The sequence below is a fragment of the Poecile atricapillus genome, chromosome 6, assembly GCF_030490865.1.
Source record: "Poecile atricapillus isolate bPoeAtr1 chromosome 6, bPoeAtr1.hap1, whole genome shotgun sequence".
Classification (NCBI taxonomy): domain Eukaryota; kingdom Metazoa; phylum Chordata; class Aves; order Passeriformes; family Paridae; genus Poecile; species Poecile atricapillus.
In genome coordinates this window covers 8,245,036-8,272,730 of record NC_081254.1, presented here as the reverse complement: position 1 = coordinate 8,272,730, position 27,695 = coordinate 8,245,036, and the positions used below count along the sequence as shown (strand labels likewise).

Sequence of the window (27,695 nt, the reverse complement as noted above, 5' to 3'; positions counted from 1 at the left end):
GGCAGGGCGGAAGCGGCCGCCGTGTTTACAATCCGCGCTGGGGCCGGGACGCGCCGGGCCGGGCCGCGGGCACCGGCCAGCACCCCTCGCCCATGTGCCCACAGCCCCCGCCGCCCATGGAAGTGATGGAGGGCCCCCTCAACCTGGTGAGCGCGGGGAGTGGAGGGGAAGGGGGGGCGCGTCGCGTCTGCCGTGTGCCGCCGCTGCTCCCGCCGCGCAGACAGCAGGGAGAGGGAGACACGTCTTGGCTCCTACCCCTAGGTAACCGGGCGGAGAGACGCGACCTGAACAGGAGAAGGGGCTCTTGCCGCTGTTCTTTCCTCCTAAACACCTGCTCAGGTGTCAGGCCCTGGCCGGACGGGAGCGGGGCCCAGCGGTCGTCCCGCGCCGGAGGCGGCTTGGAGGAGAGAAGGGGACCCCCTCTCCCCGGTCCCGCCGGAGACAACGCTGCTCCGTGCCCAGGAGCGCGGCGAGAGGGGAACTGCCCAGGGGTGCTTGTCGTGGTATGTTTAGATTGGAAGGGTGTGCGGGGACATCGCGTGGCAAAAGCGAGGGACAAGGGAAGTTTAAGAAGGAAGTGTCTAGAGGAAACGTCTAGATGACACAGGCCATACCATGAGAGTTTCAAGAGATTTAGAGGCTTGCCAGGGCCTAGTACTGGCTAAGTGCTTCCTTTAATTTCAGAAGGTGAAATGCTTTAAAACCTTAAATCTCTTAAATTGCTCTGCTTAGATTAAATTTCTAAGGAACCTGAACTGAAACACAGATGGTCTGAAAAACGCTTCCTCACAAATGCTAATCAGATGTTAAACAGTCTAATTTGGCAGGTCTCTGTCCCATAGACTAGATCTAGGTCAAGAAGAGTTAATTCTCTGCTGCCTTGTGGGTTTTACCAAAGCTGTATCATAGCTATGTGGTGATACACAGATCATTCTTTTAGAAAACAAGCAGTCCAGCAGTCCAGTTAGCCAGAGGCAGCACACTGGGAATACAGCTTCCAGGAATGAGTTTGATCCAGGAATTGTTTAGACATTGCCATGCAAACCTCAGAGACTTTTGTCAGTTTAGGTTTTAATCAAAGATTATTTATGCCAGGATGGTGTCAACCTTGACACATCCTTGCCTACAGGGTCAGTCAGGTATTTTCTAGATTGCTCTCCCTAGTTTCAGGAAGACTTATACAACTGTCATTGCAGACCACCCATGGAATTGCAGCTGATAGTGTAGTAGGAAGATGGTCTGTTTAGATCTGTAGGTTCCACAATGGTGCAGAACCACTCTGGGTATGTCAGCATCATACTGTCTCACTTTTTACTCTGTCAACTGAAAGACTAAATAAAGAACAGCAGGAAATAGGAAATCCCTTGTAACCAGTTGCTGTCATAGGGTTAAAGTCAGGCAAACTTACAGCATGTTAATACAGGAGGGATAAACTAAACTCTTTCACAGATACTGTAAAAGCCTTTTAAAAAGTAGATCTAGTTCTGGTTTAGGGCAAATTTGGGAGGAAACTTCCAAAGAGGTCCCTCTAGAAAGCAGATTCAAGCGGCCTCTCCCCTTACTGGTTCAATAAAATAGTTCCTTGGAGAAAGGTAGAAAAAACTATTTTACAAGCAAAGTATTCACAAACATAATAAATAATATTAAAAAATAAAACCTCTCGCTATTCTGAAGAGATGGCAAATTCAGAAAGTCCTTGTCATGGGGTGTAGCTCGGCTCACTCAGTCCCTCCTGCTTATCAGTCCCACCTGCACTGGAAAATGCTGCGTCCTGGGCCCCAGTGGGGCCACAGGCATGAGCTCCTGGTGTTTTGCTGGGTTTTCAGTCCAGAGCAGGGCTAATTAGTTCCAAGAAGAAGAAAAGCCACAGTCTGGGGAACTTCTCTGCCTCAGCTAGCTGAAAAAAAAAAAAAACCCTTAAATAACTAAAAAGCAAAGGAGAGCTCTCTCCCGCTGTCTGTGCTGCAGACAACACAGTCCAGGAGCGGGAATGTGTGGGAACAAGTACAGTTTCTGAAAACAAACTTCGTGCTTCTTTCCCCCTGCCCACCTTTGCTCATGTTACTGGTCTTAAAGGTGCAGAACTTAATATCCAGCATAAACAGAACAGGTGACTGGGGATACACACATCATAAAGTTACCCTAGGACATTAGTGTAATAATGAGTAATCAGATTCTAAAGAGAATATTATAATTATATATTCACTAGTAAATTTCTGAAAGTTGCAACTTTTTTGGTAATTTCACTAGTCAGTAATGTTTCTTACTGAGACCACTTAGAAGGATTGTAGGAGTGACACGACTGTGACTAAAGCCTGCTTTATGACCTTGCGACTACAACAGGAGTGTGCAGTTACTGTGCCTGTCTGTCTCCAAGCTGACAAGTGTCAAGACACTTCTGTGTAATGGATGATACAGGAGAAAGAGCTGCTTTACATGCTTTCATACACAAAATTATGAATTTGCCTGTGAATATGTTCCTTTTGTCTGAGAGTGTCCTGAAATACAAAAACTTTCCTTGAAACTGCTGTGCAATGTAGTCATGGATCATCATTTACAGAAAAGTGACATGTCCTTCAGGTTGTGTCAAGCACCATGGAAACACTTTATCGTAAGAGGGTTGAATGGGTATGGTACCATGGTTAGAACATGCCTATATTTTTACAAGGACATGAACAGGAAGGAGTAACTAGAGTTTTGCAAAGCTCTTCTGTTCACAACCCCTCTCTGCTGTGGAGCTTCAGATTGACAACAACATTCAGGGAAGGTGCCAACCTCCAAAATAAGAATGTTCACTTAAGTTTTTGATACTTATTGCACTCTCTTTTCCCATAAATTTATTTTCTTACCTAAATCTAGTTCCTGTGAATTGGAAAAGCACAACTTTTTCCAAATATGCCAGTGAAGAAAATAAAGCTACCAAAAAAAAAAGGAAAACCAGCCAAAGACACCAAATTACCCAACACATAAACTAAAATATTATTTTGGATACAGTAATTATTACTTCTATTTAACTGCTATCAATGGCTTAAACACGAGATATTTTCCCTCTTCCAATATATCACAGCTTGCCAATTTTCACAAAACTAATTTTTCATCAGTTAAGGCTTTTCATTAGAATTTACCACAGTACTTGAATCTTGCTTTGTCTTGTAAAAATTGTCCATTAATTGTGGATTGGAGCATCTAGTCTTAGTTACTGGGAAGCATGGATACTGCCCTGATTTTGCTGGCCAGTTTGTCTGACCACAAAAAATCCAAACAACCGAAAAAAACCCCCAACAACAGAAAATCACACCCCACCCCTTACACTTTACTGCCATATCTTATATTTCCCTAGCTTCAATTATGCTCTTTTTATAAAACTTCTGAAAGATATATTTCCCTAAAATTATATCTTTATGGAACTGAGTCTTCTTCAACCTCACAAATAAAGCTTTTAGGTTGTGCCATGGAACTTAAAACCAGCGTGAGCTAACTGCAGTCCCTGCACAAGAAGGCAGCCATATAACAGGTACCTAGCCCAGCTGATTACTTATTTCACACATAATCCAGACCCAAAAACATCTCAACAGACTTTCTACAAACTAAAACTTACGCTGTAAAAGCATGAAGATAAGTCTATGAACACTGCATGTTTTTACAAAGCATCTTGAGAGCTTCTCTGCTGCTTGCTGTAGGGGCAGTTCCTACTGCCATCTGATTTAGGCAAAGAATTTTTATCTCTCATCCAGCCATAATTTTACCCTTAGTGTAGGAGCAAAAGTTACAAGTTAAGAAGCACAACCACACACTGCTGACCATCAGAAGCTTGGAAGTAACACAGTAAAAGTGAAACAAATAGTATTGACCTCAGGAAGAGACTAGAGATTGCTCCGTAAACAGAGTTTGACACGCAGGACTTCATAATTCTACAGATTGTACTTTTAACAGCTCAGTATTGTCCTGTAGCTAAGGAGCCATACCACATCTACCTTGTATTCTTCCTGCAAGGTAGTAGTATTTGTATGGTTTATAATGAAATACAGTCCAAAATCTGGTGACTATCACCTCTGAGTTTCCTGAAGCATAAAGGAGCAAGCTTGAAGAGCTGCTGTTTTAGTGAAAACCAGAAAGCACAGGCCAGTAGCTGGAGTGAGAATAGTGCAAAATGTGTATTCCAAGAACCTCATACAATGAAAGGTTTTAATATTAATGCTGCTAGTCATCGGTAGCAGCCATTCCAGTGCAAGCCAATTAATGGTTTATTTTAATGAATTATTTCGAAGTGAGGTAATACTACATCCAGGTAACAAGCAGAATAAATATGCAATATGGAAGTGTAGGAGGTGAAAATAGAAAACAGATATGAAAGTTCATTAGAGACCAAAAAATTTAAGCCACACATGCTAATGTGTTTGAGACAATGCCAGCCTGCACTTCTGTTATTTTAATTGGAAAACCAGGAATATTATGTTAATCTACAGAAACATCCATGGGACCCCATTTGTTTTCTTTATTTTTTTTTTTTTTTTCAGTCTTAACCTGACAGCTGCTATACTTGATCTTCCAGTGTAAAATGAAACCAAAAAAAAAAGGCAGATGCTCTCATTTCTGAACTCAAATTAGAGAGAGCAAGCTTCTACGGTAACAAAAGGGCATGTCTATCACTAGACAGACATGCCTAACACAAAGTCTGTTTTTACCACAGTGGTGGGAGAACTGAAAGGTGTGAATCCACAGAGACAGTAGCATATCTGAGGAAAGTGACTGGAGGTGCATCGGATACTCAGCTGAACAGCCAGATCAGTAATAGCCACCTTGGAAAAGCTGTACAATGTTGTGTGCAGGCATGTAACTGCTGTAAAAGAACAACACAAAACTGTTCCTTGTGGCACATAAAACAATTTTCAGCAGCTCCCAGTTAAGAATGTAATTAGCTAAGTGATGGGTGGTTGACAGGTATTATTTCCTCACTGTGCTTGTGCTGTTTGGGTACCTACCAGCAGTGCCTTTCTGCTGTGTCACACTGGCATTACATTCCTGTTATCAAGCCACAGAGTTCAGCTCTGAATAAGCATGACCAGCAGTTTTAAAGACACAAGTGAAGCCCTCTCAGAGAAGCTTAGTGAGACAGACTGAAGGCACAGCTGAAGCCTTTCTGCTCCACTTGTTTTGAAATTATGGCACTTAGAAGTTTGTCTACTGGACAATTTGTTGTAATGGTTCAGATGCTCCTATTGAGAGGTATCTCAGTTGCTGTAACAGCTCGAGTCTTGTGGTTTAGGGGTAAATAAGAAGCCCAGAATGGTTTTATTTATCAGAGCAATGGAACGGTTCTCACTTGAGTTGTAACCTGCAGTTAGCACAACTTGTCTGGTACCAGCTGTGACACATATATGGGGACAAGAGCATTGCCAGAGCAGCTGAGAACTGTAGGCACACAAAATGCCCTGTGGAGGTGGTGGAGTCACTGTCCCTGGATAAGGAAACACTAGACATGACACTCTGTGCTATGGTCTAGTTGACACAGTGGTGTTCAGTCACAGGTTGAACTCCATCTCACTGTCTTTTCCAACCTAATTCATTCTGTGAGTCTGAAAATGGCTCTGAAAAACAAGTTGAAGCATTAGTGGTTTTATCATACTAAATGGATGAAAAAGAACCAAATGAGGTTGATTTGACTATGCAGTAGGTAAAAGAATACCATGCCTTAATGAAGGTGTAGGTGATCTCAGAGAGGGCTGCAGCTCTGCCTGTATGGGGTTTTGAAGACTCCACCTAACCTGAGCAGTATGAATGCAAGCTGGGTTCATTCCTGAGCTTTTAATTGCATTTGCATAGTGAAGAACTCAGACTAACCATTTTATTTGAAACTTGGAATAGGTTGGGAACACACATGTAGTCAATTAGAGCTATTCAATCTGTTACAGGGGTTACCTAAACAACTGGTTGTTTGTCTGCCTATATATTTGAAGTTTAATGCTATTGCTTTCATGCAAGTTGAACTTTAACATCCTTACAATTCAATACAAAGTGAGTGAGGAGTCTGTATTCTCAACATTAACTTTCTCATGGTAGTGTCACATACTTGTTTTGTTTTATAGAAACACTGATCTATAATTTACATACTTGAGTCATTGTTCTATCAACCTGATTAAATACAGGCTTTCAAAAACAGAAAATTGAGCTGACATGTGTCTAGTGGTCTTGGTTGAACAGCCACAATGGGTTCTGCCACTTTTTTTGTTGATCTTTAGTCATCTTTCTCTACAGAATACAAGTATTTAAAAATGGGGGGGGCTTGCTTCTCTTGGTAAAGCTACTTGGCAAAGTTACTATTTCTTTAGTTTTACTGCAAATATATTCTCATTATTTAGCATAAGTTACAGTATTGCTCCTTATTATTTTTATTTTTAGTGCAGCTGCCAGTAAATACAAGAATTTTCCATAGTCACCCTGATCAAGGTTGTACTTTTTTGACTAAATAGATGGCCACAGTTTATTTTTGGACCTCTCAGATCAAGTTTTGCACTTGTATTTTATCTTAATTACATTTTTTCACTCTATATGAGGACATACACATTCAAACCTTTCTAAATTTGCTATTTCCTGGAAAGAATGGATTTGAAAGAGGCTTCTAAAGGTGTAGCCTCTGACAAAGTGGGTGTGGGGAGGGGAGAACCACTGTGCACCACCTCATCCCTCCCTTTGTGGCCTGCTGCTGTAAACACCCACATGAAAAACACTGAGCACTCTTCTGGATAATAGAGAAGCAATGCAGTGTGTACTTTGACTGTTCAAAATAGAAATCAGATCTATATCCTTAAGGAAACAAATCCTAAAATAAATTCTTCATTTCTCATAAAAACCTTCCTCTTTGTTTTCAGCAGTAAGAGAGCACTGGTATTAATCTTTTCTGGCAAGAATACCTGGCATGCACAGTCTATAATATAAAATAGATGATAGCAGCATCAAACAGTGGATTCACTTAAAACATTTACAAACAGAAACTTCTTTGCAGTTAAGCTTTCATCAGGCCACATCATTTTAGCAGCTGGATTTTCCCTGACTTTGTAATTTTAAGTAAAGCACTGTAATTCAAGCTCCATAATCACATTTAAATGCATCATTTTCTGGTGAGTCCTTTGTAATACACAAGGAAAGCTGTAAGCTTAGCATCTCGTGCAAGGCTTTGTCCAGTGAAGAGCTGTCCCCATTAGTCGAAGAGAGGAAAAACAAAACATACCTCTCTCAGCTACAGGAGCACTGTTGCAAATGACTGCTCTTAGGAGAGGTTAGTAGGCCTATTCTATTTGAAAATGAGTAGTACTATATCTGCCTTTTAGAAATACTGTTGAATCAAACAGGTTTTTCCCTGTTACGCTTCTTTCCACAGCAGCTAGCTATCAACTAGAATTGTATGGAGAGTAGCAGCTTTCCCTCCTTATCCCAGCAGCCTGAGCCAGGATCATACTGTGATAGTCCTTTAAATTTTAGCAGTATGCTGTCTAGAAAGAAAACATTTGTTTTTTTCCTTTGAGGGAACAGCATTATGGCTTCATTTCTCACCACCTGAAGTCACATCATTATCTAGTCTATAGTGGGAAGAAAACAAAAAGACTAACAAAGAAGTGGAGTGTTAAATTTTGGTTAAAGAAAGGTATGGGTAAAGAGGAGACTTATTGCTGTTCTAGAGGATTGTTTGATTGGGGTTTATTCTGCTGTTCAGAGATTACATAGGCAATGATTTGGGCTATTCAGGTAGAAAGATCAAATAAGAACACTCCCCTAGAACAGCAGTACAAACTTACTAAAGCAAGTGTCATCCCTCAACATTTCAACTGCATTTAGAAAGTGTGTGGAAAAATTCTGTCTTACCTTCTGCAGCTAGTCCCGAGTGCTTCAAGTCACACAGTAAGGCTTACACCACTCCCCTAAGAGCCAAATATATTGGAGCAAGGTGAGGAAACTTTTTAGCTTAGCCATCCTTCACTCACACCTGCTTCCTTTTACAAGAGTCAAGTTGTTACATCTGTCCATTTGCCTACTGGGAGTTCTTGCTCATGAGGATTGGGAGGGACATCTGAAAGTAGTTGTCAACCTGCTTCCCCTTTTCATTTCTATAGCTTGTTAAATTATAATTATTCTTACACCTCATCCTACATTAATTTCCAGCACCACAAGTGAAGAGGAAAGAGAAATCAGATCTATAAACCCACCACAGTCAAGCAGCAGGTGTTTCTGTAATGACAGAAGCAAGACCAAAGTCAAAGCAATACTGCTTGAATCTGCTGGGAGCCAGCATTTCAGCTCCAGAGCTGTTGTGTAAATACCTTCTAGCATGTCATCAGACCAAGGATAAACTTGCGAGTAATCTTCTCTTTATGACAGAGGAGCAACAGTTCTTCCATTGCTGGTTTTATAATGGGATACAGGCCACTGTGAGTTCAAAATTGATATGCTAACAATAGTTGGAAGCTGCATGGCTGAGTGTAACTGAGCACTAGAAGCCATCAGAGTAGACAAGATGTAGAAGCTCATCCTTGATAATGGCTAGTAAGCATCCAAATACTTCTGTTGCAGCTTCACAACTTGCTGCTAGGAAACAGCACCACTAATTTCTTCAAATTGCTTGTTGATAAATAAGCTACTGTGAAAGTGGGAGAAATTCCTTGGTCCTTCCACAGTCAATTAATTGGAATAAACATGGGTTAGAATAAATGAGCAAGTATTTTCTTATCAACCTGTCAGGAAAAGATGGGAAAAGAGTAATTCCTTGCCTATGACTGATTGCAAAACAACTAGTTTTCTCAAAGAGGGCTGTGCTTAAAACTTACTTTTTTTCTGATTTGACTCCTGTTGTTTCCATTGGGAAGTCTGTTACATCAGAGTAAGATGGCCTGATACGTGTATTTTGATGTAAGAGCAAGAAAGGCATTGTGACCTTGTCATCAGAGGACCTTAGGTTTTGTTTTTGCCTGCATCTATGGACTGTTGCTTTCCTAATTTTATTCACAGTTCAGACTTATTAGTCCAACTTCTTCACTCTCTTCAGCTTCACTGCAAGTTAATTGAGAATGAAAATAATTTAATTTCTCAATCAAATAAGAACTGAATGTCCTCAGATGTTCTGCATGTGCTTTAGTGATTTGATCATACTCCAGCAGTTTAAAACATGAATAATAATCTTTGAAAACAATGGTGTTGGAGAGAGAAATTACAAATGGGACTCAGATTCTTATATATAGAAACTAGTAAATGGAACTTGTCCTCTGACTTGTTGAATTGCCATCTTAGCTATTCTGTCTCTGGCTATTCTGTTTCCTCTTCCCCTGTGTTTTTTAAGACCTGCCCATGCAGTTTGCAGAAGCAGCTGTATCAATACTAATTTACTGAAAAATTATTTTGCAAAGAACTAGCTCAGGTGTTTCTATGTCCATGACACAGCTAACTTGTAATGGGACAAGCTGCCAGGAATAACCAAGTAGATGGCTCTATCTGTGCTGATACTGTTTGTTCATATCAATGGGAAATAATTATCTTTCTGGCATATGTCATTTGTAGGAGTCCATAGAAAAAGGCCATAAAACAGATATTGCAATAGGAAAACAGTTCCTTTTCTGAGATTGTTGAACCTGAGGGTAGAAGAAGTGGGAAATGCTGATAATGCTCTGAGGGTTCAGTGAAGGTGAGAAAGAAAGAATACAGCAAAGAATATTTCTTGTCAAGAATCAAGGAATTCTGTTTTAGGTTTTTCATATTAGCATATGAAATCAGTTTTAAGAAAGCCAGATGTCTTCATGGAGTGATGTAACTGTCAGGGACCGCTTAAGAACAGCTGTTGCCCAAACAGGTGTTTTCTGTACAAGTCATTCTCTTCTGTGGTGTCAGAGCTGCTAAGATTCTGGTAGAAAACTGAACTTACTATAATACTGTAGGGCATAACTCCACTTGGCAGGCAAAAATGACAAACTGGCCTGCATTTTGGGACTTGTATTTTAAATGGATGTTAATATCAGTACTGTGTAGGTATCATTACCTGATGTCTGTTTACTTCAAGCTCAACATATAGTAAAGAAGTCCTGAGCAGTGTGTGTATTGGACAGTCTCACCAGCTAGTGCTTGTAGCCTTTCACATTACACAGCTTGTCTTGGAGGAAGTGCCAGAAAATCCAAGTCTTGTAGTTATGACAAAAAAGACTTGCTTTCATAAATGTTGCAGTGCTGGTTATGCAGTGGTTTCTCACTCACAAATATTTGCATCAAATGCTTTCAGCAACAACCTTAGTATGTGTTGGTGGTTTACATTAGTGGTTTACAAATAGTAGTATAGATTTAACTGTTGTACAGCAACACGACTTTGATACTTTTAACTATGGCTGTGCTTAGACCAGTTAATGGTGCTGCTACCATTAATTGGTCTAAGCTGCAGACAGACAAAAAAAAGCATGTTACTTGACATGAGGCAAAGTGTCTTTAGCATGGGGCAGCAGAAAATGTCAAATCAACTGTAAGATGTAACACAATTCAAATAACTTGTGTTCTGTCAGGTAAATTGGTCCAAAATACTTACAACTTCTCATTAACGTCTTTTGGCCTAATGTTCTTTTTACGTGACTGTGGTACATGCCTACCTAGAAAGGAGAATATGTGCTTTCTGAAGAATAACTTCAAAAGTATTTTCTTGTGTACACACCAGTTTTGCTGCATTAACAAACTTCTGTTCTTACCAGTACAGACTCTTGCAAAGTAGTATTAAAGAAGTCCAATTACAAAGCTTGGAAGGGAGTGAAGAGCTGAGCCTAAAAGCCTGAGAACAGGAATCAGTGCAGGTTTTTCAGATATACTGGTTACTTTTAAGACAGGTATAACTGTTTATCTGTTGACCCTCATTGATGAAATGTTCTTTTTTTAATTTTAAGGCTCACCAGCAAAGCAGAAAAGCAGACCGCTTGTTGGCAGCAGGGGAATATGAAGAAGCGATTTCTTGTCACAGAAAAGCTGCTGGTGAGTTGGTTATTTCTTGTTGCAATTTCAGGGACAGGCAAACAACAAGCACACACTGTGTTCATGCTGCAACAACCAGATTTTATTCTTGGGCACCCCGTTTTATAGGGCTTTCAAATTTTCTGTTCTTACACTCATGATTGGTTAAAGATCTAAACTCTACCTAACTCACTGGCCAATGATATGGGTGCATCTGTGCTTCAAAGGGATTGGCTGTGGTACCCTGTTTGAACTTGGAATCAGCCTATCAATAACATATTTGGCAAGGTTTTTACTACTAATGAGCTAATAAGCTAACTGGTTGAGTAAGTGTTAGTCAGGGCCAAATTATCTGTGCAGCCATAAGGCAGCTATGGCTGTCACAGTACCCCCTCGCTGTTTTATTAAAAATGCAAAGTGTTCTCTGTCATCCTTCTGCAAGGGCTCTTTGCAGCTAGAATGACAGGACAGCAAGATGACACATATGATTCTACTAAACTTGACCAGCCTAGCCTCTCTCAGCCAGTGATGCATTCCACATATCATTGAAGATGTTACGTTCATTCCCAGGAGCTGTCAGGCAGGATTATCAACATTCTCATATTGACATGCTGCAGTCTCATTACTTGGAAGTTACAACTTTACAACTTAACTCTATAAACAAGAAACAATTCAACCTCAGAACTGTGGGAAAAGCAACCAACAGGGAATACAACTTGTCCAGTTTGTGTTTTTTGACTCATATTCTTAAATAGATAAAAATCCTTAAGTCTTATCTCTTTAAGTATATAAAATCCTTCTAATAGTGTCAAGTGATTTAGGGTATAGATAGCACCACGCATTCCCCCTTTTCTGTTTAAAAGGAATATATTTTAAGGTGCTTTGTAGGGAATACTACTGTGGTGTAACACACCTTAGAGCAGTAGGAGTCATTTTATGTTTACTTGAGTGTCGTGGTTTTAAAGCATTAACTAAAAAATCACTAGAAAACTTACCAATTTCTTGCTGTGAGATGTGGATTAGAAGAAGAGCAAAACAGGCTTAAAACTTAAAAGGAATAAAGAAATTTTATTAATAAAACTACAAGAATAAGAAACCAGAATAAAACTTCCAGAAACCCTTTTTCTCTACCACACAACTATTCTCTTGTTTACATGACAACATAGAGACAAAGAAACCTAGTGGTTAAATAGTCTCAACTTTGCTATAGTCTTTTCATCAGTCTTTGTAGAGAAAAAGAAGTTCTCTTCTGCTAATCTATGGAGTTTTTTACAAGAAAACCATTTTTCTCATGGCTTTCTATTTTTCTGATGCCAGCCGCCCAGAAAACTCTGCCATCAGTTCTCTCCTATTTCACACTACTCTGAGGTGTGTTATAGGTCATAAATCTACGGGTGCCATTTTAGGGATGAGTTATTCAAAGGCAGAAGTTCTCTTCATCTGTTTCTGTGAACATCTCTGGAATCAGAAGTTTTCTCTTTGCCTCTTAAAGGCCATAAATCTTCAACAATTATCACTTCTCTTTTTCTGTTCCAGCATCTCATAGGATCACAACTACTTCACCATTTGCTTAAATCCACACTTTGAAATACCCTATTCCCTCCAATATACTCTGTCATGAATTACAGTTTTTTCAGAACACTATTGTCTATCTCCATAGTTTTAGCAAAAGAATATTTCAGCTTATTAAAGCATCTCCTTATTTCTCTCCCCCATCTGAAGCTTAATTTCTTCACTGTCTTTGATAGTTTATGTTGTCTCTTTACATGTTCATCACTCTCTCTCTTCTTCTCTCTCTGGAAAAAAAAGGATTAATCTGCAAGTCTCACCTGGGTAGTGAAAGAGTTAAAATCTTGCCAAGGCTTTGTAGATGGTTCTGTGATCTCTGCCAGAGCAGCAACTGGAGCTGTTTGCGATGGAAGATTTTTTTTTCATGGCTGCTTTGGAGAGTGTAGTCACTGTCTCAGCCCACTGCAGGTCAATGGCTTTCTCTCTCCTTATTCAGCAGTCTCTGGTGAAACTCAGCAGTGGCAAAAACTGCAGTCGAGCCAGGGACTGGCCTGGCCTGGCAGGCCCGCTGTAGAAGTCTCCGCAAGCCCTCCGAGGGGCTCAGCCCCTCTGGGAAGGGGCTCCTGCCACCCCACAGTCTTCATCCCTCCTGCCTGGGAGCTGCTTGAGTCTGGCTCAGCCCCCCCTCCTAGGCCAGACAAGGCTGCAGGGGAGTGGGACCAGCCGGAAAACAAAGAGACAAAGAAATTCCCGGGTTTAGGTCTTAAGCTGGTGTTCACAGGTTGTGGTCAGAACTACTGTCAATTCTCAGAAATGGCCAGTTATTGGCCAGGAGAAAAACTCCCAGCAGCCTCCAGCAGCCCAAACTTCCTTAGGTGTTTCCATTTGTTTTCTTAAATGCTAATCCATCACACTGAGGTATGTAACTGCTTTTGAAAGTACTATTTACCAGACCAATTATGAATTATTAAAGGAAATATTCTGTGTTTTAGTTAGGTTTTATAGGTCACATCCTGAGAATGACTCATCCTTGTGTTTGTCATATCTTTAAAGTATTTGACTTTTGAGGTATTTAAGTAAAGTCATAAGTAATTTTTTTCTGTGAAGGCTTCTCTGCTTGGTTCAGTTATATTTATAGAATTCCTTCGTAAAGTCACAATACCAAAAAACATAGTGTGGATAATACCAGTTTACCTTAATTGATGGTACCTTATTAAATAAGTGAATATGAAGCATCTGTTTTGGCTGCAGTTGTTAAGATTGTTAAATTAGCACTTCTAGGATAATTCATTTTGCAGAGCTCAATTTTGGATAATAGTTGTAGACTTAAAACAATAACATTCATTTGTATAACTTAAATCATATTTTAAAGAAATGAGTGGGTTAGGAGTTATGTCCAAATGAAATGCAAAAATGGTAGTTACTCCTACTGTTTGAAATATCTTTGAAGCAAATTCAACAAGACTCTTAGAACATACCCAGAGGCCCACAAGCTAAGTTTCAGAGAAATAAAATTATGTCAAAGAAAATTCTATAAAGCAATGAAAAGCATATGTGTATTTTCCTTAAAATATTGTGGTTGGAGGTATTAGCAATATGGTTAGAATAAAGGCATCACCTCCACTTCTTAGCAAAAAATTTATTTTAAAGTAACATGCTAGTGTCTTCCTTACTAAAATTCTAGACAGTGCAAACTAGAGATGTCAATATTGTAATAAATTCAGGATCCAGTTTTCCTCTATGCTGAACATTTCTGTTATGTTGATGGAAGGTAAAATTCAACAATCTTGTGTGTCTTGTGTTTTGATTTATAAGTTTGAAATACTAAGAATTTTATAAGACATTCAAGAACACCAGATATATGAATTGCATAAATATAATAGAAAAGGTCATCAAATTGAAGGTGATAAAAGTGTCATGTTACCATTATCTAGAGTTATCACAAAGCATGTCTAGTCAAATATTAGGGGTAAAGTTTAGATAAATATTATTATGAACACTGAGCACATGTATGATATGAGTCTTTTTTGGAAGCAATTTACTATGGGAAGTCAGGGAAAGCATTCCAGTCTTACTATGTTTTATAAAAAGGTCTTTGTCTTAAAAGCACATTCAGTAGATTCCCTTCTGGTGTTTCCTCAATAACTTTCTAAGCTTTAGAGCTTTATCCTGCAACTCTAGCTGGGTTACTATAGATGTATTAATTCTTAAATAAATTAAAATGAGTCAGCAACTCCTATCCTTGAACAAAATGTGTGTACTGGGAACAAAAGTTAATTTTAGTTTTGGAAATCTCATAACTGAAATGGTAAAATTTTAGAGAGAGGATAACAAATACTGTAGCAGCCCATGCATGGATTAGACAACTGGGTGCTTCCTCAGGATGTCAGTGTGAAGGTCCCTTAGTTGGTGAGATAAAATGAGGAGCGGGCATGATTTAGTGATCTGAAACAAAAGCACTTTAATAAGGAGAAAATAACAAACTGCAACAATGACCGAGAATGTGAGCAAGGTATATATGTGGTGCACTAGAAAGGCGAGGACCAGGGGATTACAGCAATTTATACGAACTAAGGTAGGGGTGGAGTCTGTGGGAAAGGGACCAATAAAAACTGGGGACTTGGAATGTGTAAAATAATGCATAAAATCTTAACCAATGATAACAAAGAAACTATAGAACTTTCTGGCCACATTTACGTATAACTTTTCAGGGGGCATCTCCTAACTAAAGGAGATTCTTCTCAGGGCCTGAAGCAAAGTCCCTTGCCAACCCCTTGCCCTGATGGACTACAACAAAACACCTTAGTTTTTTCCTTTTTTTGAGGGTAAAAACAACTTGGAAAATTACTGTGAGTTCTTTATGGGAGAGAATTATTAAGTTAAACTGTAATCCTGAAGTATAACTGAAATTTAAGGTATATTTGAAAATGATTTAGTACTGCGAGTTATCATGAGAATCAAACCAGTTAGAAGACACACACAGAAACCAATATCAGAATGGTTACTTGCTTTTATAAAAACTTTCTATTGTGTATGATGTTCAGAGACTTTAATAGACGAGCCTTTTAATATGTCTTAATTCTGTGGGTAGTTCCCTTAGCCTCGCCCCACCCGCTGGGCTTCTGCACTGCCACAGCGAGTAGCTGTGGAGGCTGTGGTGGCCGGGACACCCCTGCCCACTACTCCTGGGTTTCAGTATCCTTTTAATCCACCTGGCTGGTCTGCCACACCCCCCTCATCACGGCAGGAGAGACCTCAGCCATGGTCGCTACGCAGCACAGTTGGAAGGCGGCGGTGCTGGGTTTGAGTTATGGTAGGAGTGCAACTCTGCTCTGTTGAAAGGGGCTTTGCTTTCAGAGCACCCACCACCTGGCCACAGGGGGCCATGGCAGCGACCCTGGCAAGGACAGACACCACAGCTGCAGCACTTGCTTGCCGGTGGTGACTGGCTGGAAGGATACCCCAGTCTCAGGGACCACAGCAGTGGTGCCGGCTGGGCGGAAACCACGGCAGCAGCACCAGCTGCCAGCAGTGGTGGCAGGAGCATTGTGGACTGGGTACGTGCCATCCCCCTCCCGAGCAGCAGTGGCAGTACCTGTGAGAGCAAAGCTATGTTGTGTGAAAGGTGGAGAAGAGCACGGCCCCCCAGCTCTGTCTGTGCCAGCATGGCGGCTGTTCAGTGTTCCCCCAAGATGGCGGCTCAGTTTGGCTGGGTCAGACAGGAAGCTACAGTGCCACACGGACTCAGCAGCAGCAGTGGCAATGGCATGTCTGGTGTATGTTATGTCTTTTATCCATGTTTGTCCTAGGAGCTGCTCCATCTCCAGTGGCATGCTTGTGGTCTGCGCAGGTGCAGCTGGAACTGTAGGGTGCTCTGTTGCCATGGGAACTATGCAGCTAGCAAAGTCCAGTGCTGCTATAAAGCTATAAATATAGCGTGGCTGTGCGGAATCCCTACTGCCCAGCTTGGCATCCATGCCTCCTGCTGCCTCCCCTGGTGCACTGTTCATGCTGCTCATCTCAGTAAGCAGTGCCTGCAATGTCCTTTCTGCCGTCCTCGTATCCATCTCATTTTTTAGCTGTTGTAATAAGTCCAGCACAAGCCTCTATAGATTTATAACATTGACGGCAGTCTCGTCATCCATGGAGGCTGCTGTAAATATATACTGTCCAGCCACTCCCTAGTTGTTAAGTCCAGGGCGGTCCCTTCAGTCCCATCCAATCCGTGGCTCACACACCACACTATTAGGGCTAGTAGAGCCTGTTGGTCATATTCTATCCCTCTTTTCTTTTGAAAAACAGTCCATACCTGCAGGAGGGGGTCCTCTGGTGTCAAACACCCCACTCCCATGTTCCTGGTGGCTTTTTCTATTTACAGGGAGTCCAGAACAAAGACAGCTCTCCATGCTGTTCCTCTAAGCAGCCCTAAAGGCTGCAGGCAGCTCTCCATGCTGCTCTTCTCTGCCGGGACTTCGCAACTCAAAGGTTGCAGGCAGCTCTCCAGGCTGCCCCACGGCTCTGATCACCACTTTTAACAGCTCGAAGGCTGCAGGCAGCTATTCCCTGCTACCCCGCCTCTCTCCTCACTCTTTCTGAAGCAGCTGTAGGATCACATTGGCATCACCAATTGTTGCAGTTTCAGGGTCAGGCAAGCAGCAAGCACACACTGTGTTCATGCAGCAACAGCTGGATTTTGTTCTCCAGCACCATGTTTTATAGGGCTTTCAGATTTCCTGTTCTCAGACTCATGATTGGGTAAAGATCTAAACTCCACCTAGCTCACTGGCCAATGATATGGGTGCATCTGTGCTTCAAAGGGATTGGCTGTGGTACCCTGTTTGAACTTGAAGCCTATCAATAACATGTTTAGGGACTTTTTTACTTCTAACGAGCTAATGAGCTAGCTGGTTGAGTAAGTGTCTGTCAGGGCCAAATTATCTGTGCAGCCATAGGCCAGCTGTGGCTGTCACAACTCACATTTCAGCTCTTAAAATCAATTTCTAGATTTGCATGCACCAAGCCTGTCTTGAGTTCAAGAACTGTTTGGGCAGCACTCTTGGGCACATGGGATTCTTGGGGTGTCCTGTACAGGACCAGGAGTTGGCCTTGATGGTCATGCTGGTCCCTTCCAACTCAGCAGATTCTGTGATTCTGTGTAAGTAGAATGTCTAGTTACTTGCAAAATTTTTATTTTTAAAATGTGAGTTTGTTTTTCAGTCCAGATCAAGAACCCTTTTGAAAACATATGAAAACATTTGAAAACAATGAGCAGCTAAAGTCAGACATTTCCAAAGTTGTTTAGATTGGGGGTGATTATCACTGTGATGGCAGTTCTTGACTGAACATGAAGCCAATACCTTGTGCTAAGCACAGACTGAAGTTGTGTACCTGCTTTAAGCCAGTTTCACTTTATACTTTGCATTTTCCTTGCTGTTTTCATAGGCACAGTGCTTTCTCTGTTGGTAAAAGACAAATGTTTGCTTACAAAACTTCCCTTTCCTAATGTCTGCATCAAAGCAGCTAAGAACAGGTGATGAGCTCCCCAGAACTCAAGCAAAACATCAGATTGCGTCACAGACCTTGACACTGCAGGGACAGCCTCTCCTCTGTGCATTTACCTGTCCACTTAAATAGTCCTGCTTAATTTTTTGTGTTGGAGTCCCCCAACTCTCTGACAATGTGCAGCTACTTGGCAGAAGAAGAAAGGAGGTGTTAACTGGTGAAACAATCAGTGACAAGGCTTGTGTGGAGACACAGTGGCTGCTCTGAACATGGTAACCTAGATACCAGGCGTTCTTGCTACATTCATAAATACTAGAAAACACCATAAAGTGAAAAACTAATAGTTTCTTTGGTATTTATGACTACTCATAGTGATGAGGGATTGTACTTACATTCTAAAATGCTTTTATCTTAATATACTAAGACAAAACCCAAAAATACACTGAATGTTTCTTGCTTTTCTTTGTCTGTTCGTTCTATATCATTGTCTTGCATCATTCCAAATTTGGTTGTGAATTTCTCATACATTGTCATTTTCAGCACTAGTAAAATATGCTCAAAGTCTTTTTGGAAATTGCTGCTTGTTTTAAGAACAAACTGGAGTGACCCAAGCCAACAGGATACCATGGGAAGGGTGTAGTGTATTACAAGGTCTTACAGTAATTTTTTCAGACTTCTGAAAAACAGCAGATGTTTCCAGCCCACTGTAACTTGGTAGATACTTTGCCTTTAGACTGCTGCCTTTTTGTGGGGATTGAGCACACAGGCCTGAAGGCTTTCTTAGCTTTTGTAGAAGCATTCAAGTTTTTCAGCTGTGCTGTAAGTGCTGATGGATGTTCTGTCCTGCAGGGTATCTTACAGATGCGATGAAGCTGACCCAGTCGGAGCAGGTAAGACCAGAACGCAGCGGATGCCAGAACCAGCCACAACCTTGTGGTGTGCCCATGTGTCCCATTGTGTCTGACCACACCCCTCCTTGGCATTAGCCTCTGCAAAATTTTCTGAACCTTTGGCGACTGCACCATGAGTTTCACAAGTGTGGTAATAGCAATCTTCCTAGATAGTTTTTCCAAATTTATGTGGAACAAGGTCAAGAGAAATCTTAACCTAGGGTCTCCAACTTTCTAATTTGCCGGACATCTTCAAGTAGGTGACAAAACTAGTGTCATATTTAACTTTATCTGTGAGGCACTTAGTATTTTGCTGAGACAAAAACTCAAGCATCTCATCTACAGTGTGTCATTTTGGTTTAATGCATCTTGACTAGGGGATCCATATAAAAACAGCCCTGACACTTTTTCTTATTCATTGCACAGAGTTTATCTGTGAATGTAGTAGTGTAGTCTGCTCAGCACTTTTGTACCAGCAGGCTTTGAATTTAGCCAATATTATGAAATCAAATAACCCTTGGAGATCAGACATCTGGTTTTGCTCCAATGGGTCATTCTGGTAGAAAAATGATCTTTCACCTAGGTGAGTTAATAACCGCCACCACCTTCATTAAAAATGGCTGAATCATTTGGGACCATACCTGGCCTTGGAGCAATTTGCTGCTTCATTTTGGGTGTTACTGATATGTCTACACAGATACCATCATAGAAGCATACAAAAGCTTGCATTGTTTAGCCAGTGGGTGCCAAGTGAATCCCTTCCTTCTTGGTGTTGGTCATAGGTCAGTTAAACTCCTGGTGCCTCTGCCCAGAGATATTGCAGCCTGGTCAGTGACTTACAAACAAAAAGACCAGTAGTTATGATAAAATTGACATATCTGAATCTGTTGCACCATACAAGCAGAGAGCACTTCCTGTTGGATTTAATGTCTGAATAGAAAAAGCACCCCCCCATGGGCATGTGGTGATGCTGTTTATGTAAATATTTACACACATGTAATTCAATGTGTGTGAATATTTGGGTGGTATTAGGGATCACCAACTAAATTGTTTAATCTTGTTCTTACTCAGGCTCAGCTATCACTGGAATTACAAAGGGATAGTCATATGAAACAGTTACTGCTCATCCAGGAGAGATGGAAGAGGGCAAAGAGGGAGGAAAAGCTGAAAGCCCAGCAGAGTGCTGACAAGGAAGTAGCCGCACATCTTCAGACTTCTTACAAGCCATCTGCTGAAGACTCTGATGATCAAAATGTACTGGTTCCTGTTGCTCAGAAATACAGCTCTTCCACAGAGAAACATTCACAGGATATTCAGGGTGTCTTTGACAGGGACCCAGATACACTTTTATTTCTGCTTCAGAAAAAAAAGGAGCCAGTAGAAGCATGTATTGGGAGTAAAGCACCAAAAGATGACAAAACAATAATAGAAGAGCAGGCAACCAAAATTGCAGATTTGAAGCAGCTTATAGAATCTCTTGTATCTGAAAATGAGAGATTAAGGAGAGAGAATAAGCAGTTAAAAGCAGAAAGAGCTAGACTCCAAAAATCTCCAGTAGACAGGGAGTTGGATGTAGACACTGACTTTGTTGAGAAGTCAGAGTTGTGGGGTCTGCAGCAGAACTCAGAATCTGCTTCTTCAGCTGCAACTTGGCAGAAGTTTGCAACAACTGCTGGGAAGGCAAAGGACATTCCAATACCCAACCTTCCCCCCCTGGACATCCCATCCCCTGAACTCCCAATGCTGGAACTCTCTGATGATATACTGAAAGGACTGATGAATAGTTAAAAACCAGGAAAAGTGCTCAGTGTAGTTAAACCAGATTTGAGAAAAGGGAAAGCCACCAGGACAGTGGTGGTCTGAGGGTGGAAACAATGCTACTGTCAGAGAACAGGCATTAAGCAACTTTGTTACTGTGAAATACACATCATATCTGATTTACTTCATGGAAGTTAAAGGTACCATAATTGGTATAAGAGAGCGAGCTTACTCCCAATGTTTCAAACCAAACAACTGCCTGGAGAATGTTTCAAGTAACACAATCCTTTAGGGTTTTTAAGTATGCTATATGTAATAGTTATCTATAATGCCATAAATGATGGTGCAGAACCTAACTGTTATGGTAGCCAGTTGGCTGCCATTTAATATTGAAAAATGCTTTCTAGCATGAATTTAAACTGTGCATTTCATTATGCATAACTGTTAATTCAGACACAGTGTAATTTATACACCTCCTAGATGGATTTATGTGCCACACTCTATATTCCTGACCATGTTAACCTCAAGTTGAAGAGATTTTAATTTCCATTCTACGAAGGAACCAACTTATTTGTTCTGTTGATGAGGGGTTTTTGCGGGGGGTTATCTGTTTACATAACTAATCAGGGTGAAGTGAATCTAGCTATTGGTTTCTGTATAAAGTGACATGGTTTAAAATGAAAAATCTATACTTAAGGTAAAATACCCTTTTTGTTTTCAGTGATGCATGAATGGAAGTAATTATAGCTGACAGTATTTGATTGAAAAATATATTGTTTACAGCTTAACCTGATTCAAAAAGGATAGGAAAATAAAAACCAAGGTATTTTGACACTGTCTGTTACATCTGTACAAATGTGGCCAAGTACAAAGAAGAAATTACTACTTGTACTAAGTGTGAGGATACACCTACAGATGAGCTTCCATGTTCATCATCGAGCAACTTCAAGAAAGCTGTGATGAATTCAGAGGGCCTTGCCTACCTGTGAAGTGACCTGGCTGACAGCCAGGTTCCAGAACTGCAGAGCGCTGGAGCGTCAGCGGAACAGCTCCATGGATTTGCTGGGGCACAGCCCAGCAGGAGCCATAGGAACAGTGCTGAGGGTGCTGTGTCTAAGCAGCATTGTGTGGATCCCCTGAGGATGCTGGGTCTGAGCAGGGCCATGCAGGCTCCTCACACTTGTCCCTTCCAGCATGGCTCAGCCCCTGCCCTGAAGCCCAGCTGGGGCTCCCAAGGGGTGTTCCACTGTGTAGTGGAGGCATTAATTACATTCTGCTGTTACTGATTAGTGAAGTGTTCAGTATTGCAAGCTATGTCATTTAAAGTTATTCTGCTGTTAAAAGGTAAGCTTGCTTTCTAAGAGTGCATTTTTCTTCCAGAATAGACTTGGAAGTGCAGCAAGAACACCCTACTGCTGTGCAAATTCTCCCCTTACGTGTGTATACCTGGCTTCTTCTGTGCTTGAAGGAGCATATGGGCTGGAGGTTAGAAAAAGTCTATAGAAAGAGAGGTAAGACAGGTTCATTAGAAGAGGTGCCTTATGCTGAACTGTAGCTGGAATCTAATCTTGCTGGGGAAATAAAAAAGTTATTTTTCAGCTGGAGCAGTTTAGCAAATAGCCCCATTCAGCTGTGATGAGGTAACCTGTTCCAGGTCAGGCCAAGCTCACTGCTCCTACCAAAGGGCAAGTCCCAGTCTCTGCTGGCCCCTGCCTGGCTGACTATTCCAGGTAACAAGGCAGAGGAGCACAGTGTTTCTAGTCATTTAAGTAAAGCAAAGAAAATAGCATGTGCTCACAAGATGGAAATAAAATTATTTAAGCACCTACCTCATGCCAGTAGTGGGGTGGTAGCTCAGGGTTGTTAGCTACAAGACAGACATGGTGGTGGCGTCTGAAAATGGCAGCTATAGGAAAAGGAAGCAATGTTTAGGTCTGTTGAAGAATCTGAAGAAGATTCCTCAAAGGTTGGAACATGGGAATTGCAAGCTCTACCTTCTTGATTTGAAGTCTAAACTGTCCCTTGATGTGTAGCTGCGTAAACAAAACACCAGATCTGAAAGAAGATGCTTCTCTGTGGGAAGGGATGGCCAAGTAGGGGCAAAACTCCATACTGCCACTTTTGAAAGTGGTGTTCAAACTTCTCTCTCTCCTGCAATGCAAATGTTTGTTCTTGCAGTCTGCCTACTCAACACATGCTGCTGAATCCCAGCTCCAGGCAGTAAGGCGTGTTCCACTATCATGAGTAATGCTGAATTTTTTTAAGTAAGGATTTCTTCGGTCTGAATCTAGAGTTAAGCAATTACTGCATTGGAAGAAAGGTAGGTTGTACCAAGAATACTCACCACTAGAGGACAGGTTTTACAGAATCATAGCAATAAACCTAAGGAAATCCTTCTCCCATGGCTGTCAGCAATTAATTTGTGTCATATCAATTCAAAACTCTGTTAAGTTACTGAACTTCCAAACGGGTGTGGCCAGGCATGGTTTCGCAGTGCACCAGCAGGCATCTGGTGTCTGGCTGGATCGTGCTCTGCTCGCTGCAGCCTTTGGCTGCCGCCAGCCGCTAACTGGTGGGAGCCTGGCACCCAGCTTGGGCCCTGCTGAGCCACGGAGACCTCTTCCCTGTATGACCATGCCCTCACTTTTTTCATCACCAAACTGATGGGCTCAATGTCCAGGCCTGGAGAGAGTAAAGGAAGAGGTGTGGTGCAGGATTGCAGAACCAGTGTTCAGAGAGCTTTAGCAGCAACAACAAAGCACTAAGTCACTGGCTGTCACACGGCGCATCACCAAAGCCAGCACAGCACACAGAAACATTCCCAGAGGTGGTGAGTCTGGGCTACATTGCTTTATAATGGACAGAATTAAAGAATCCTGTGGTCCATTATTTCTCACTGTGTCTCACTAAGAACCAATTTTAAATACACATCTAGACACTGAGTTCTATTCATAGATTTTGCTTTAACCACAGAAACCACTGTTGTCTTGGCACACGGAAATACTGGCCGTGTTGAATACTGCCAGCATAGGCTATGCTGAAAGAAACTGCAGTTATCCAATCTGGCTGTATCACCACAGAAAGAGAAACCAAAGAAAGGGAAGCAGTGCGGAATCCCTTGAGAATAAAATGTGCAGAGTTCACTATTACCAGTTGCTACTTAAAATGATGGCTAAAACCAAAATACAGAAATGTTGGTTTTACATTTTGCTTTTATTAAAAGGGGAAAAAAGGGATTTTGTGACTGCTTACTCTGAGAGCATCTCCATGTTCAGGAACTCTGGTAGTGAACTTACTCCTATTGTTCTCTCAGCAGCAGCTCTTCAGCCATCTGCAGTTCCTGGTGACCTGCTTTCAGTGACAGGAACTACACCTCATCTAGACTCCCTTTCCCACAAAAGGTTGGATCTTTTGAGAGCCCTTCCAACCCAGCTCTGTACATGAAGACAAACAAATGGCTAACATCATGACTCCTGAGGTGTGATCTTTCGAAGGACAGGAAAGGAAAAGGAAGGAGGAGTTTCACAGAGAGCGAAGCAAAGAGCTGAGCTAAAAGGAGAGGAGAAAACAAACTTTTCCAAAGCAATCAGAGCAGCAGCTGCCACAGGCCAGGTACAGGCTGGACATTATTTGCCACACCTTCCTGCCCAAGGATGAGGACTGTGGAGTTCAATTGTATAAAAAGTTCACTGTTCCCTAAAGAATCAAGAGGCCACCTCCACCTCCTTTCTCTCTCGTTTGTTTTACCAGAAGTAACTTCGACTTGCTCAGGGCTTTTGTCTTCTAATCATTTGAAGTGTTCCCGCAGGCCCATTTGCTGCAGGACTTAAGGTATTATTGAGATCAAACAATATAAAATCCTTAGAGCTGTGAAAATACAGGATTTCCTGCTTCAGAGCTAGTAAACCCTACTCTCTATTTTTGCTAAGGCAGCGCAGACCCAGGGACTGGAAAAAGAAACAGGCACCTGGGACAAGAATATATAGCCCTGGTATGGTTGGAAGGTACAAGAAATGTTCACTTTGAAACGTAACAGCAAAAATCCCTGAGTCTCCCACCTGCATTTTGAAAGACCCATGTTTAAAATGGAACTGTTTGCACACAAATCAGGTGAATCACATCTTCAGTTAGCTATGAGGCAAGATTTGCCTACCAGCTATTCACAGATGGTGACTTCCTTTTCAAAACTGATGAGAACAAATGAAAAAAGTACAGAGGTTTGGTTGTGTGTGCTGCTGGCACAGGGCATTTGCTCCTTGGGCCTTTTCCTGGGCCACTCCACTGAGAGGGGAAAAAAAGAACATGGTGGTGGCCACTGCATCTGAGGACCCCCACCATGCCACTGTGTGCTCTGCTGCCAGCTGGGGCACACGGACCATGGCAACACCACAGCAGGAAGAAGACACAGCTCTCTAGCCAAAAAAAGCACAGGTCAAAGTCTAGAATGCAGGAGCAAAATGCAGAGCTGACATTGTTTGAGGCAAAGCTGGGGGTTAGGAGGGGAAAGCACAGCAAGCCCCACTCCAGGAATCTCAATAGTGTGAGGCAGCTCATCCAGCACAGATGTGGGGGAGAGCACTAACATCCTGCTCTGGAAAGCAGCAGAACAGGCAATGGCAGCTGTGGAAGGAGGAAGGAAGGAAAATTCCCAGTTACAGGCATACGGCAGGAAAGCCTGTCAGCTGTGAGAGCAGGAGAGAGCTTGACAGGATGTCACAGGAGAGAGTACAAACAAAATTACCACCTACCAAAAAGATCAGAGAGCATGAGAATGTAGTGCTGATCAGATGGGCACTGGCCTACACACATATTTGAGCAACTTGCATGAAGCTGGGGGAGTAGAATAAATAGATTTGCAAATCAGACTGTTCTATACCCCTGCATCTGACCTCCATAACAGAGACCACCATTTCCCTGCAGCAATTCCAGCAACTTCTGTTTCTGCTAAACCATAAACACAGCAACCATCTACTGAAATACTTGAGGTCATCACAGTCCTGCTTCGTTCTTTGCTAAAAACTTATTCTTCATTAGGTACCTCTACAGTTACAACAGGAAAGAAACTGCTGTGGCCATTTACTGTGGCATTTACTGTACAGCAGTGCTGAGGCTGGATGGAGATGATGATAAGGAGCTGGAAAGGGGGGAAGGAGGGGTTGTGGGGAGCACAGTTCACAGTTTTGATGACTTGAGAGTGATCTTTTGAAGGACAGGAAAGGAAAAGGAGGAAGGAGGAGTTTCACGGAGAGCAAAGCAAAGACAGAGCTTGTGCTAAGCAGGAACATGGCAAAAGATGACACACAGTATTTCATATCCATGTTCTAGCAGCTGACAGCATTCCTGCACACAAACAGCTTCTTCAGCTGATCTCACTGAATACTTTCGGCTGTATTAAAATAGTTGAGATTGTAGAGCAGAAAACCCCAAGAGTCTTTAGCGAAGTAAGATGGGGAAAACATGCCCAGTAACACCTCAAGGTCAAGAGGGAAAAACTAACCTGAAAACAGAACACCTTCCAACAAACCCCTCTCTTATGTCAGACATTAGCTATGGATACCTCACGTCATGCTCACAGCCACAAGCACAACACCAACCCCACTTCCTGCTCTCATTTCCTGTAGGGGAGCAGGGGGCTTGGCTTCATTGTGACAGAGCCAGAAACCTTAAGCTACTGAGTAAGCAGAATGTGCTACACCAAGTACTTACTCCAAAAAAATTTTCTTTTAGTAGTATTTGGAGTACTTAAGAACTCCTGGCACTTTTCAGTCACTCTCCCAGTTCCCCCTAAGGAGGGAAGAACATCTTTTGCCTGATAGGCAAGTGCCAGGGATCCCTGCCCAGGTCTTTTAAGCACTCTGGGGTGGCAGGGGCATCTGTCAGTAGGGTCGAAAGGCTGGTACCAAAGCTCAGACCTCGAGGCAGAGGTGCTGTCAGCTGTACAGCTGTTGCCCCATATCCACCTGGATGCATTAGAGAAGAGGTAGAGGAGAAAAACCCATGACTTTGGCCAGGGCAGACATGGTAACATGACACTTTGGGACAGTAACTTGGGGGACACCAACCCCTGCCCCCTCATTCAGCTGCCAAGACACACCAGCACAGGGGTGAGCAGTAGCAGCAGCCATGGCCTAGGCCCATCAACTGCTCTTGGCTGCAGGAAAAGAACCAAGGGGAAATGGGAGTCTGTGCAGCAGGAATAATAATTTCAGCAGCCTCCAGGTATTTCACATCCATTACAACTACCTCACAAAAACTCAACTGAAGAAGGAAATACTTAAATCCTGAACCTAAAAAATAAAAGTATGTAGAACTAGGATCCACTTCTCATTAAGCAAATGTACACTGGCAGATCCTGCACTTTCAGCCAATGCTCTAATGCTACAGGGAATAATAAAGATAACAATGGATGGGACAGGGTAGAAAGCTAAGAAGCAATTGGTAAGTACAGCACCATTAACTCCCTGGTATATCTCTGCAACTTGACAAATTTTAAGTTTTCAAGCCACCTAAATATTTTCTTTCAGAATGAGAAATTGCTTTTGTGCTTCATTATTTTGAAAGGTAACTTACATGTGGCTTGGGGTTTTTGGTGACCCCAAACCCAGTCAGATGTGTCAGACTGGGAGCAGTAACGAGGCTCATTACTGTAACCAGGCTAATTACTATCCCCTTTTGGACACCTCATGAGTTGGCCACAGGCTCTGCCTAACATTTAATAATCTAAGTATTTGAATAGTTTTAGTAACTTAAAGCACACTTCTTCTGAAGCATTAAAACTCACTCCAAAACCTTGAATTTTGCTCAACTCCTAACATTTATCATTATTGAATAAAAAAACATAAACGTGTATTTTTTGTAACATCAGCTATTTTGTAGTATTACTTCAACTATTAAAGGAAAGTTGTTAAGAAATAATCAATCATTCTATCGAAACGCCTTTCCCGTTCCCGCAGTGCAGCTGCTGATTCCTAAAGGGAAGGAGTGGCAGAGGCTCCTGCCAGCGCCGTGGCCGCAGTCCCGGCTGCGGCCCGCAGAGGGCAGCACCAGCGGCACAAATAAACGCGACAC

General features: G+C 42.0%; 1 protein-coding gene across 1 annotated transcript; it reads left to right on the top strand.

The window, feature by feature from the left end:
- NRBF2 (nuclear receptor binding factor 2) lies at nt 1-27,605 on the top strand. The gene is made up of 4 exons (XM_058842040.1): nt 1-146; nt 10,905-10,989; nt 18,829-18,869; nt 19,941-27,605. Exons 1-4 carry the CDS (start codon nt 93-95, stop codon nt 20,655-20,657), a joined length of 897 nt encoding a protein of 298 aa, XP_058698023.1. The 5' UTR covers nt 1-92; the 3' UTR covers nt 20,658-27,605.
- Nucleotides 27,606-27,695: the final 90 nt, after the last annotated feature.